This window comes from Zootoca vivipara, chromosome 7 (genome assembly GCF_963506605.1).
Source record: "Zootoca vivipara chromosome 7, rZooViv1.1, whole genome shotgun sequence".
In the NCBI taxonomy this organism is placed as follows: domain Eukaryota; kingdom Metazoa; phylum Chordata; class Lepidosauria; order Squamata; family Lacertidae; genus Zootoca; species Zootoca vivipara.
The window spans coordinates 64,914,100-64,927,891 of record NC_083282.1 but is presented as its reverse complement, the minus strand read 5'-3'; the positions used below and the strand labels follow the sequence as shown (position 1 = coordinate 64,927,891).

Below are 13,792 nucleotides of genomic sequence, written 5' to 3'. Positions count from 1 at the left end.
GTTGATTTCCAAGCTCATGGCTAATTCTCACTGCCTTCTTTCCATAAACTTGGTAGAGCCTGAGTACAATACTGAGTCTCTGATAATGTTTCGAATCCAAGGAACGTTGTGATCCATATACAGTTGTGCCTCGGAAGTCGAACGCCTTGCGAGTCGAACGTTTTGGCTCCCGAGGGCTACAAACCCAGAAGTGAGTGTTCCGGTTTGCGAACCCGGACGTCCGACGTGGTTTCTGCAGCTTCCGATTGGCTGCAGGAGCTTTCTGCAGCCAATCGGAAGCTGCACCTTGGTTTCTGAACGTTTTGAAAGTCAAAAGGACTTCCGGAATGGATTCTGTTCGGCTTCCGAGGTACGACTGTACTGCAAGGGCACTGAACTGGGGATGGAATGCCACAGACTCCCCATTCACATACTGTAAGTGCTAACGGTTGTATTTAGCCAAGTGCACCTCAGAACGAATGCGTTGAAATTAAGTTAGTCATGTCCATTAGCTTAAGTGGTTCTACTCTGAGCAGGACCAGTGCTGAGCACCACATGTTGCTGGCACTTCTGCCATTGTTTTCTGAACATTACAGAGTATTGTCTTAGCTGCTTACTAATCCCTCCAGGCAGCTCATTAATCCGCAGCAGACAAGACACGGCCACACAAACAGCATTTACTGTGGGAAGGCTGGATGTCATTAACTGAGGTTGGTTTTTGCAAAGGTTTTCCGCTCTGCTGAGCCCCAGGCGTGAGCCCCCTGCTTCCAAGGTCTCTGCTTGTGTGTGAGCTTGGATGATGCCAGCGACAAGACGTTCAGTGGCTCATCGATTTCTCAAGGCAGCAATGGATTCAGAGTATGAGCAGGAAGTCACGCTTGCTCAAACCTCCGGCCAAAGAGCATTAACGGAAACGTCTAGTAAACACGGACAGCAGAAGGCAGATCAAAGCAAATAAATGAAGTCCAATCATACAGAGCCAGAAGCCAGAAATCAGAAACAAAGCTCACCTGATCTTGGGAAAACTTTCTTTTGTGAAGGATTCAGACAGTGCAGGGTTGCCTTTAAGTTTCAGATGAGTCAGTCCACTCAACCCAGCCAATGGCAGCGTAACCAGCTGATTGTCAGTCAAATCTCTATTGGAGAAAAAGGCAGTGGGTGGGTGGGTGAGTAAGTGAGGGGACACTGGTGTAGGTTAGTGAGAAGTGTGCTGGGCCCAAGAGATGAGCTTCTCACAATACATTTGTTCAGGATATTTAGAATTTATATCATTACTGTTTTAATGAGGATTTTAAAATACTTTTTAAAAGGTTGATTTATTTAAACAATTAAAGGAGAGCCATGTCTTTTTAAATATATTTTTTGTTAAATCATCCTGATAGTCCCTTGGGGGAGTTGTTGGGATATTGTTAAAAATCAATAGATTGTGTTACATAAACAAATAAAGGAAAAGAACACAAAAGGCGGATGCTTTTTCCACACCTTTGTTCAGGTTAAGTTGTTACGAATTGGCAGGCTGCTTGGAGAAAGGACACAGGATGCATTTACACCATGTTGCCAAACACCAACTCACATTACACAGGAAAGTATTCTTCTTGCAGCAAAATGTAGCAGCAGAGCCCCCCCCCCAAAAGAACCAAGAATGCTGTATTTCTCTACGGTAAAAATGGCAACCACTGACCAAAACATGCATCTTTAAGGCAGCAACTATTCATAGGAACAGGAAAACTTGTGCTCATCACGTAATCCTTGGTAAATAACCTAACTTTTAGGAGATGTATTTGCTTTAAATAGATCTCTTTCCATCAAAAATAGATGTTACCAGTTAGAAAATATACTGTATAGTGCTTTAAAGCACTCCACGACATGTCAAACTGAATCATGGTTTAGGGCTACATGGACAAGGCTCCTTATAGGTTTCAAGCCAGTTTCATGACTCATGGTTTCAAGTTGCCTTCTTTATCAACTAGCAATTATGCAACAACCGTTGGTCATTCACAACGAACCCCTGTTTGTATGTGACACGAAGCCAAGAAAAATAAGCATCCACACATTGTGAATCTCTGTGGCTTCTCTTTCCTCTTCAACCTATAACCTTCTCACTAGTCTTGTTTATTTTATCTATTTATTTTCTATCATTTATAAGCCCACTTTTCTTCCATCATGGAACTCAAGGAAGCATACACATGGTTCCTATAAGGTCTCCCAACGGGAAACTAACCAAACAGAGATTCTGGAAGGTGTGGGCCTCTTTTGCTCTCTGTAGTAGCATTTTGTATTTTCGCCGGAGAAATGTTGGAGGGTATGCTGCAGTGTAGGACTAGGACTCAGGGAGACCAAAGGTAAAGAACCACTGCTTTGCTAATCAAGTTAACTAGTGACCTCAAAGAGTGGCTGTGTTGTTATAATAGGAAAGGGTATGATATTTTATAGTATCCTGAGCTACCTGGGAAGAAGAATGGTACAAAAGTGTAATAAAATATGTAAATAGCATTATTATACTATACATTCTTCCCAGGCTAGCCAGCAAGTAGCTTTAATACATGATCCACCCACTGAGGATGTATGAGGGGAAGCTATTGTGCTGAATGGCAGAAAGATTCCAAGTATAGGTTGAATTATCACTAAGGAAAGAGAGGCCAACAAAGTTCACTATGTGTAGCTGATTGTTTCTCAGTATAGTTGCTCTGTTAGCTTCGCCGGCAAAAGACACGATCCCTTTTATCTTTTCCACACAATAAAAAAGCAAGGCTTTTCTCCAAAATGCCAGACGAATAATAGCCTCAGGCCCATAGACAGATTTCATGCACTCCTTTTTGTCCCACACGTTGCAATATACCGTAATAGTGCAGTGAGACATTTACATCACATCAACATAGTGATCAGATATGCCTTTGTGACCCATTTATCCCTGCAAGCCAATGGCTCAAGCGGTTTGTGTCTATTCACTGGCCCCACACTTGCCAACTGCAATGGCTGTGGGACCAGTGTGGGTTGTGTTCTCAGCACAACAGAGTTCCAGGAGTCGGCAGAGGCATGCCCCACAAGAAAACTACCTACTTTTCTCAGGAATGCTTCCTGTGCTTCTGCTTATGCACAGACATGTCAAAATAAGACCACGGGAAGATGCAGTGCCAATGCAGCACATGTACACCTGGCCCATCACTTTAGCAATTCTGATTTGTGGTTCTTCCATAGCAGTTCATAGAATTATAGCGTTGTAAGGGACCCCGAGGGTCATCTAGTCCAAACCCCTGCAATGCAGGAATCTCAACACACAGCGCCCCACATCCAACTTGAAATCATACAGGACCCTGCTTAGCTTTGCAAATGTGCAAGCAGTTTTATTGCTGCAGTACTAGATGCTCAGTTGCTCTTTTGTTGATAGCAGGTAAAGGTAAAGGGACCCCTGACCATTAGGTCCAGTCGTGACCGACTCTGGGGTTGCGGCGCTCATCTCGCTCTATTGGCCGAGGGAGCCGGCGTACAGCTTCCGGGTCATGTGGCCAGCATGACTAAGCCGCTTCTGGTGAACCAAAGCAGCACACGGAAACGCCGTTTACCTTCCCGCCGGAGCGGTACCTGTTTATCTACTTGCACTTTGACGTGCTTTTGAACTGCTAGGTTGGCAGGAGCTGGGATCGAGCAATGGGAGCTCACCCCGTTGTGGGGATTCGAACCACCGACCTTCTGATCAGCACAGCGCCACCCGCAAGACTTGCCCCTAAATCCACCCCCTACTCTGAAGTATTCTATAAGGACACTGACACTTTTCCTAGCTTCCACATGCCCATGCAGTACCCAAGGGTCCATGCCTGGATTCTCAAACAATCCAGTCCAGCGGCCTGCTGTCCCTAAGCATGCTATTTAGACTTACTTTGGACAAAAGTCCATTGGTGGAATTTAATATCATGCTCTTCCAATTGCTCCATCTGGCATTCTAGTTTGCTAAATGGAACTACCCCCCTTTCAGGGGGCATGGGAAGGTGTGTGGGGAGGGGAAGGGAAAGCCTCATTTTCCAGAGGCAATCCATGCACTGTGTTTCCACTGCTGGGGCTGGTTGGGTAAATCCCACCCTATTATCCCTAGAAATTAGGGAGCTAGGCTTTTGTACCCTGTACTGTTAGCCTGCCACTTTTAAGGGGATCTGCCAGCAAGATGTTTCTTTTCTTTTCACCTGATTTTCCCTTGAAAATAAGCACATTGTTTTAGTCCAGTAACAGAACATGCTGTATGGGTTATTTCAGCTAAACTCTGTTCTATAATAGAAACAACACTTGGCATTTAATGGTATATTATTGTTTAAATGAGAGGGCACAGTGGAGCCAAGGAAGGCCTTTAGGATGTTGAAGCTCCTCAATAATTCCAAAATTTTCACTGCTTGGCAGAACTAAGGACTTTCACTTGCCTGGTGTTAAAAATATTATAAAGTGATAGCACTTTTATGCTTTTAATTTAGACATTGAAAATGGATAAGCAATCAGGTTTGGGTCAGGTGAAAAGCATATTTAGCTGTGTGTAAAAGTAGATTAACATCTTCTGTAGCACCTCAGTTTGGGGTATTTAATTTTTGACACAATGCATACCTTTGACATAATGCCTACCTCTCTTACTGCCCTGGCCTGCTTTGGAAGGGAGGGTGGCGTATAAATTTAACTTAAACAACAGTAATTTATCCCTGCCACTGTAACTTACAGCTTGATGAGAGAGCGGAGGGTCACAAAGGCATCCGTGTGGATAGATTGAATGGAATTCCAGCTCAGGTCTCTGTAAGGCAAAAGTACATGCAGTGATGAAGAAAGTATGCTGAAGAGTCTGTAAGTCAGGGGTGGGGAACTGCTAGGGTTGCCACCTTTGGTTGGGCAAAATAAAGGGCAGGTCAGGGGGGATTGTGGGGCTAAAAATTACTTTACCTGGTGCAGAAATGACACAGGGTTTAAAGTGGTTTATTCTGTGACCCACCCTCTGCCTGTGCAAAAACCCTCTTTCTAACTCTTCCTCCCTGCCCCACTCCACCCCCTACCTGTGTCCTGCAATAACTAATGCTCTCACCCTTGGCTCTCCTCCTCGTGAACCTACCCTTTGCCTGCACAAACACCTGGGCAGGCTGTCACTCTCCTCCTCCCACCGGACCCACCCTCTGCCCGCACAGTTTTGAGGATGAGGAAGAGAATAAGCTTGAACACATGAAAAAAGTCATCCCACTGGAAGTCCAAGCAGGAAAAAAAAAGATAACCACATTTTTCTAGGGAGGGGTAGCAACCGACCCATGGGTTGGATCTGGCACCTGGGGCATCTCCATCCAGCTTGCAGCATCCTGTCCCCCCTTCTCTTTCTGCAATTAGGCTTCAAAAGCCTTCTGTTGGATGCAACAGAAAGCTTCTTTTAAGCATGATAGCAGCGCAGGAGGGCATTTTCGGGGAAAGGTTGCACCTGGGGAAGAGAGGGTTGACCCTGTCCTTTCTGTGCACTGTGACCTCCCCACCCACCAAAGGGTGGTGGAGGAATTATTATGTGTGAATTTAGTATGGGTATGGTATGGATTGTTATTTCAGCAGAACCTCAGAAGTATGGGCCTTAGGAATACAAGCTGGCTGGTCACACAACAGGGTTCTTGCCTACAGCTTCTGAACGATCCATGGAGGGTATGAGGGGCTGTTGTCCTCTAGCTTCAACAGGGAGAGTTGTGTAAGGAACAGCCTGAACAGAAAGTGCAAGGCTGTGAGGTTTGCAAGATAGGGCTAGGCTAGGGCTAAGCTTTGGGACAGAGCAGAGGACTCTGTTCGAGAACTTGAGTAAGGAGCAGGAAAGATGAGTGATGAACCATTGTTTTTACTTATTTTTGAATCCCCCCCTTTTCAGTCCAAAGGGTTGAAACTTTTTGGTGCACAAATAATCTCTTGTTCCTGGTATGCTTGTAACTCTAAGGAATGCAATATATCACAAGTCTTCTCTATGTGTGAGGCATGTGATAGATATAGAGTGTGTGTTCATATTGTTGTAGATTTCAAGGGGGCACCCCTAAACCCTAGAAATTAATACATGGTAGGGTTTTGATTAGTTGGAAGGTTGAAGGGAAAATTGCAGGCCAGTGGAAGAATACCGACTAAGCTTCCTTTCCAAGCCAGGGCCTCACCTGGGATAGAGGAATAAACATGACAAAAGGTGTTGATGGTCCACCTGAGAGGAATTCTTGGGCCTGGGCAGATAGAGGTTGCTATGGTGATAAGGTGTATGACTGAAGTGTCAGGAAAAGAGAGAGTTTGGAGTGAGGTGTGCTGGGAAGAAGAGGGGAGAGAAGAGACTGGGATCCATCTTGGGCAGGCTGGCTGAAGGCTTGCTGGGAGAGATAACTTTGACTCCAGTGCTGCGCTGCTGTGCGGGACAAGCCCCTCTTGAAATGACCATGCTGAAAAATCTAGACTCGCTCCATGCAGGCTGAAGGTGTAAATAGATGAATGAATTATATTTATTAAAGCCACAACAGTCTTCGCTGGGTCTTCAAGCCTCCAAAGGAGCAGAAACCCTGGGTGAGTGCCTGAAATCCCCTGGAATCTTGCTACCAAAGAGTGGGTGTGGCACCCAGCTTCTGCAACAATATTTTAAATTCATCTGCATCTGGTACTTTTGCAGGCTTGGAGCTGGGCCCAACACATTGAACTACTGTACATATTCCACTCAGTGCTACTGCTCCTTTTTTCCGGTTGGTGGGGGCAAGGTAGATGTCATAACAAGAATGGGCTGTTGTCTGTCCATGGGCTAGCATGGCTGGCTTGTTTTGAATAGATCCTTGTACGGCTGCGTCTGCAATCATGCCCAGAGCACACTGCCCAGAGCACTACTCCACTAAAATAAAAACTTGTGATGCTTCCAGCAGGCTGTACTCACATGGAGCGCAAGGCTGTGAGCTGCCCAAAGGTGTCTGCTCCAATTTTGTGGATGCGGTTGTGCTGAAGGCCACTGCAAAGACAGAGAGGCTGAAATGAGAGAGGGAGACTTGCTTCACAGAGATCTCCATCCTCATTGGCAGCAGAAGAAAGGAGGACAGCCATGAAGGTTATTTCTATTCAGGGTTGAAAAGGTTCAGATTTCAAGGGGAAAGTGGATCAAGAAACAAAACAACTCCTTGCCACCCACCCCTTTCCCTGCATACTGCCCCAGGCCTGGGACAGTGCCCCCTTCAAATAAAAAGTGTGCTTGAGGGAGGCGGGGGGGGGTGGCGCAGTTACAAGCACCAAGGTTTCTTTATACCAGCAGTTCCCAGGCCTCTTCAGCATCTGCTCACACTATGAAGCCTGCAGGGCTCGGTGTCACCAGCTGGTGCTCCCACCCATGGGAATACCATGTGGGTGGGGAGAAGGGAACTCTTGGGAAAGCAAAGACTCAGTGCCCTCATACTCACTGGTCTGTTTTGCCCTGACCTTCTCAACCTGAAATCCCTCAAAACTATTTTATGTTCAGTGGTAGAGCATATGCCTTCCCTTCAGAAGGTCTCAAGTTCAACCGATGCTAGGTCAGACTGGGAAAAGCTCCTGCCTGCAACCCTGGAGAGCCACCGCCAGCCAGTGCAGACAATACTGAGCTAGATGGACCAACAGCCTGGCTTTGCATAAGGCAGCTTCCTGCATAAGGCAGCTTCAAGCATTCATGCAAAAAGTTATACACAGGGCACAAGAAACCCAGAGATGTTATTAAACCCCAGGAAGATCCTGATTAGGTCCCTGTGCTACAGCATCCATCTCCAGACTGTTTATCCACCTCCAGACTGCTTAACTTGTTGTGCAGGCTTGGGGATTCCACCTCAGCTTGCCCCGAAGCAAGAGTTACTCACATCTCTTCCAACTTCTGGCAGTGGTGGAAACTGGGTAGCTCCTCAATTTGATTGTGCGAGAGCTCACTGTGGGGAAAACAACAAAGGTGAGAACAAAGCCTTCCTTCTTGAAATGTATTTGGTTCGGAGGAAAGGAGTGGGTGTCCCCAGGCTATGCAGCTGGGGAAGCAGGAAACCCCAGAGACAGGTAATATCCTCTTTGCACCCACCCCATGCTTGGCACCAGTCCTTTCATTCATTTATATGCCCAGTTTCCTGATATTATTCCTAGATTATTCAACCCTTCCTCTGTTCAATTTAGCTTCTTTCTGTGTTCGACTCACCAAAAAAAGCCAAAAACAGAGCAGTAACTGGCTACTACTTGGTGGCTATCTAAGTTGACATATGGGTATAAAGCAGGCACCCCCAAATTGCGGCCCTCCAGATGTTTTGGCCTACAACTCCCATGATCCCTAGCTAACAGGACCAGTGGTTGGGGAAGATGGGAATTGTAGTTCAAAACATCTGGAGGGCCAAAGTTTGGGGATGCCTGGTATAAAGCATATTTCTGCATGATGCTGTTCACTTGAAACCAGTGTTCTTCAACCTTGTGTCCCAAGGATATTGCTCAAGTACAACACCCGCAATCCCTGATCACTGGCTAAAATGACGGGATTATAGGAACCGTAGTCCAACAACATCTGGGGATGCATAGCTGAAAAACACCACAGTTTAATGTATTGTGTGTTAGCTGAGGACTAGGCAAGAGCTGTAGATGACACTCCAGAGTCTGCAATTTTTCAACTTGTGCACTTCTTTCAACTTGTGCAAAAGACAAACTTTGATCTTAATCCTGGATAATCTCTGCCCTGTTTTTCTGCCCACTCATCACCATGATATTCTTAACCCAATATGTACCAATACTGGTGTTCATTAAATTCGGGGATTAAGAGTGATGACTACAGATGGAACTGAAGCGACACAATATGATTTCCAGAAAGCCCATTAATGCTAGCTCCCTGGAATGGAGACGGCAGAAGGGTGGAAAATGTGCCATGGCTGCCCAGTACACTTCTGTGCCAGACTGGTCAGCAACAGGGAGCCATGACTTCCTGTGTTGGTAGGAAATATGCCTGCCAAGAGCCCTAGCAAGAAAGGGAAGCGTGTTTGTAACTCACAGAACTCGTAGGCTGGGTAACTGCTGGCACATTCCTCCAGGAAGCAAATGGATGCCAGCCCGGGTCAAAGTCCTATAGAAGAGGAGAAGGCACAGTTAATGCCAATATATGCAAGGAAGGCCTGGCCTCTTCCCTGTTGCTTGTATGAATACTACTTAGGAAGGTGACTGGGAGAGAATTAAAAGAGGTGCACCATGTGGGATATAGAAGTCTATCACATCTGGGGGAATAGGACGAAAGCAGGTACGAGACCATGGGGAAAAGTGAAGAATGTTTTCCCAGCTGACCCAAGAATACCCTTTGCCTAGTCAAATTTCTACAGTAATGAAGCTCTGACATAGCCTGTCCAGCTAATGACAAGCTTTGCCTGCCACAGAGTAATTCTAAAAAAAGCAGCACCATGAAAGAAAGTGGAAAACTGCCTGAAAAGCATATTTGGGCAGCTCCTTCAGGAGCTTCCTTTGCATTGCACCTCACTTACATTTTCCTATCTTCCAGTGGCTGAAAGGGGACAATGAACCTGCACTGATATGGATGAAGAAAACACTGCAGTTATAACCTGTTGATTCCTCTTTTTCATTCCCCTGATGGAATACAGTAAATTACATGGCATTAGAAACAGGTAAAGGAAATTTAGAGTACAACTTTCCAACTCGTGTTGGTTTCCTTTCTTTAACTTTCCCCTCAGGAAATAGAGAAATGATAGGCCTGGGAATTATGATGAGCTCCCTGATGACAAGCGTGGTGGGGTTATGCAGTGATCTTGGGTTTAATATTCCTATTCCTTACATAATCTGGAGCAATGGATTCCCAGCAAATGCCTTCTGTGGAATAGCCTTGATGTTGTTGTTATGGAAGCCCCTGTAGAGCAAGAAAACACCAGGGCAGTTAAGGATTAGAACACAGAAGTATTGTTTAAACATGGAAAGTCTTAAGTTAGCTTTCTCACAACATGAAATTTACTACATGGATAGTGTGTGAATCTTCAATGTAGTCCATTGCGTTTGTGAAGATGTGGCAGGGAGCTGTCACCACTTATGTTTTTCCCTCCTGTTGTTTGTATACATGCTGCAAAACAGACACATGCCCATTATGTGGCCATGATTACCATATTTTATTTCTTAATATATGCACTTCAATTCTCTATGAAGCTCAAAGTATTTTAGCCAGGGGCGTCTTAAGCCCACCCAGCACCCTGGCGCTAGGTCCCTCCAGCGCCCCCCTCCAGAGCCTCTCCAAGGGCCCAGGAGTGCCAAGCGGACCGCGGCAGCAGCGGGAGGCCACCTCCAAGGACTCCGTGCTGCGCCTCCTTCTCGTTTCCCCAGCGCTGGGTTCTGCTCAGTCAAGCTTCGCCACCAGCGTGCACACCGCGGGACCAGCAAAAGCCGCTTGGGCGCTGTGCGCGCGCTGGTGGCGAAGCTTGACTGAGCGGAACCCAGCGCTGGGGAAACGAGAAGGAGGCACAGTGTGGAGTTCTCGGAGAAGGAGCGCAGTCCTGGCCAGATCGCTGGAACCCTGCGCTCACTTGGTGCCCTTCCAGCGCCCGGCGCCGTGGTTCTCCGCACCACTAGCCTCTATGGCTAGGACGGGCCTGATTTTAGCCTCCCAACAACTTTACAGTGAATGTGCATGCATATCAATTTTTGAGATGCAAAGATAGGACAAGACCATTTAATGAAGTCTGCATTTTCGCCAAACTGAATTAGCAGCATTGGTCAAACCTGACATCACAAACAACAGTTATAATGTAAGCAGAATATATGCAGATAAGTACAAGAGACACCCCCTGTGCTCTTGGCAAGCTAACAATGTAAGCTTCACAGTCTAGACCCCTATCCTGGGACACAGTAATCTGGTGGGAACCAGGGCAGCTGAAACAGCCCAGATATGTGGACTTTAGAAACGGGAAACACTGAGACAGTGCATGCCACTCCCAAATTAGGACCATCTGAACACACCCTAAGGGCTGAGAAACCTATTACCCACAATGCACGTCTGTTTCTTGGAAAGCCAGAAATTGCCCATGTCCTGGAAGAATGAATGGACCTTAGCGAGGTGGAAAATGAGAATGCTCCACTGAGGGTAATAATTAGAGCCTCAAAGCTTCTTCTGAAGGAACATAGCCCTGGAGGTGGAAAGCAGCAGGGGCTGCAGAAACTGGCACAGCAAAATATGCCTATCCCATCAGTGCTGTGGTCCTTCAGCAGTTCTCTGCGGAGGTGTGTTTGTGTGCGAGAGGCTCATGTGTTTGGCCAAAGGCCATAGTTATTACACCCCATGGCGATCTGCCCACTGGTACCACAACTTTGGAAATTCTATTTGGCACTAATGATATCCGTGAGGCATTTTATTGCAGTGCGGGGAGAGGGGCATGCTGAATTTATGAGAGGACTGGTGAAAGAGGAATGCGCATTAGCATTTGGAATGGCAGTTCCGTCCACATTAAAAGCTGAGGCCAGATTATCTCTTTGAGAATTCTTCCTCGAGGAAAGCAAAAGAAATGCCTTACAGCTCTTGAAGTCGGCTGAGTGTCCTAATGGCCACTGGGAATTCCACCAACTCATTATAATTTAGGTCCCTGGGAGAGAGAAAAGCAAAGGCATCATTAAGAAAGCTAGAAAAGCTCAGCAGAGTGTGACACATTCCAAAGGGTTGGAAAAACACAATCATTATGCACTGGAGATGAGCTTTCCAAGTATGTTTATCCAGCCACCCATGTCTGGAAACACAATATCAAAGAAATGCTGGAATATTCCCTGTTAGGAGACAAATCAGGCCTGAGCCATGCCAAGCTCCAGAGACCTCTAGTAATACCACCATCCTGGACCCCCAGCAACCCTATCTGAGCTACTCCCTCTGATGCATCTTAGCTTCCCTTCTAGGACTTGGCATTCTACACTCACCCACCACCACTGTCCTCCTCTCAAGCACATTTCTAAAACGAAGCAAAATGGCAAGGAAATTATTAAAGCATTTTCAAACAGAGTGCTTTCTTCACAGCTTGCTTGGCCTTGCCCAGTTTTCAGAGAAAGGGGGAAGCAGCAGCTGTAGCCTACAAGGGACTTTCCCATTGAAAGTAATGGAAAGTGGATTAATCCGTTCCAGACGGGTCCGCGGAGTACTTAAACTGAAAATACTCAAACCGAGGCGTACCGGTACTTAAACCGAGGTATGACTGTACTTTAAAGAAATCGAGAGGCATAGATGGCCAATGATCCCCCCCCCAGTGGTGTGGAGTCAGTAACTGTCATCATTGCCAGCCAGCACAGCCAATAGCCAGGGATGATGGGAGTTGTAGTTCAACACCAATAAAATTAAGATGACGATGCAATCTTGTTGCAAGTGAAATGTTGTGTTTTGGTGTTTGTTATTATATTTGCTGCTAAGCTAATGCTTTATTGTGTTAAGAAACTGGTCTTAATATATTTTTCTGGAATGCTGGTGTTGGCATGGCATGTTTGCCACATGTCAAATTGAGTGACTATAACATCTGAAAGCACCAGTAATTCTCCAAGGGGAAATGAGATATATCATGAGTTACATGCAAGAAGGCCCCAACATTATGCTTTTCAGTGGTCAAAGTGTGTTAACCCTCCTACTGTATTTGGATTTAAATTTTCAACTAATATAGTGTCCCCCTCACCCCCAACCGGTTTAATTCAATTGTTGAGAGAGTGATGCCCATTTCCAGGAGAAACTCCTCTATCTGTATTTCTGAGCCAGTGATGAAGATAGACAAGAGAAGCTCCTAGCTAAACTTAACCCAAAGAATATGATGCCACCTGAACATCTGAACTGCCAATGAGCACAATAAAACACGTTGCAGGGAACTATCCTGACTCATAAATGCCATGTGACCATTTCTATTTACATGGTAGCCCAGTGGGTTTTAATTGGTGAATATCTTAGAACCTTTGAGTAATTACTGGCTCCTGTGGATTACTTTGTAATTGCACTTAATGGACCCCAAAGTAATTACCACATGAATGGGATTGTGGTTAAAGGACAGAAACAACCATGAATTTACTCTGGAATTAAATGGGATTTGCCGTCTAATTGCCTAGTAACGCCCACTTCCCCCCTTTCTCCCCCACAACCACTGCCTCATAATTACGCTGTAACTCCCCTGTGCCCTTATCCATTGTAGGCAGGGCTAGACATGCCTCTTATTAGCAGCGGAAAGAAGCACCATGTAACACAAATCAGTGTCAAAAGTGTTTGCATGCAGTTAGATCCATATGCTATAACACCTACTTAAACTCAGAGGCCCCAATACAGCAGACCAGTAGGTGAACATCTCAGATATTTACACACACACACTAGTGGCTACCCTGGAACAAAGGAACTTCAAAGAGAAACGCCAGTGTGAAACTGTAACATCAAAAAATTGAATTCTATTCATTTGGGTCAAAGTAGAGATAATGGTTTCCTGTTCCACTATAGGTGTGAATTTTCTCAGCAATGCTAAAACAATTCTGTTGTCACCAGCCACTGTTGCTGCAAAGGGTTATTATACAGATATCTGAGCTTTGACTGAACTGTCAGACTATACTTGTTGCATTCCATCGACACTTAATTCCAACATTTACACACACACACACACACACACACACACCATTACATCCAGGGTATGTATACCTGAAAACTGAATCACACTTCATGCAACTGAAGATAGCTCTGGTCCATGAAATCTAGTGTTGTAGCGAAATCTGTTAGTGTTAAGCTGCCACAAAACTCTTTGCTCTGTATGCTTAAGGTACGTGATTGCAGTGGAGGTAAGCATGCTCCACTTGTGACCAGAAATATTTCCCAATTTTTAAAGGC

General features: G+C 45.7%; 1 protein-coding gene across 1 annotated transcript in view; it reads right to left on the bottom strand.

The window, feature by feature from the left end:
* Positions 1-13,792, bottom strand: part of LGR6 (leucine rich repeat containing G protein-coupled receptor 6) — a 144,258-nt gene that overhangs the window by 10,501 nt on the left and 119,965 nt on the right. Inside the window, exons 7-13 of the mRNA XM_035121513.2 lie at positions 11,478-11,546; positions 9,758-9,829; positions 8,969-9,040; positions 7,812-7,877; positions 6,869-6,940; positions 4,676-4,747; positions 990-1,115 (exon numbers count right to left, since the gene is read on the bottom strand). Of these exons, the coding sequence (XP_034977404.2) occupies positions 990-1,115; positions 4,676-4,747; positions 6,869-6,940; positions 7,812-7,877; positions 8,969-9,040; positions 9,758-9,829; positions 11,478-11,546 (549 nt within the window). The remainder of the gene's footprint in view (positions 1-989; positions 1,116-4,675; positions 4,748-6,868; positions 6,941-7,811; positions 7,878-8,968; positions 9,041-9,757; positions 9,830-11,477; positions 11,547-13,792) is intronic.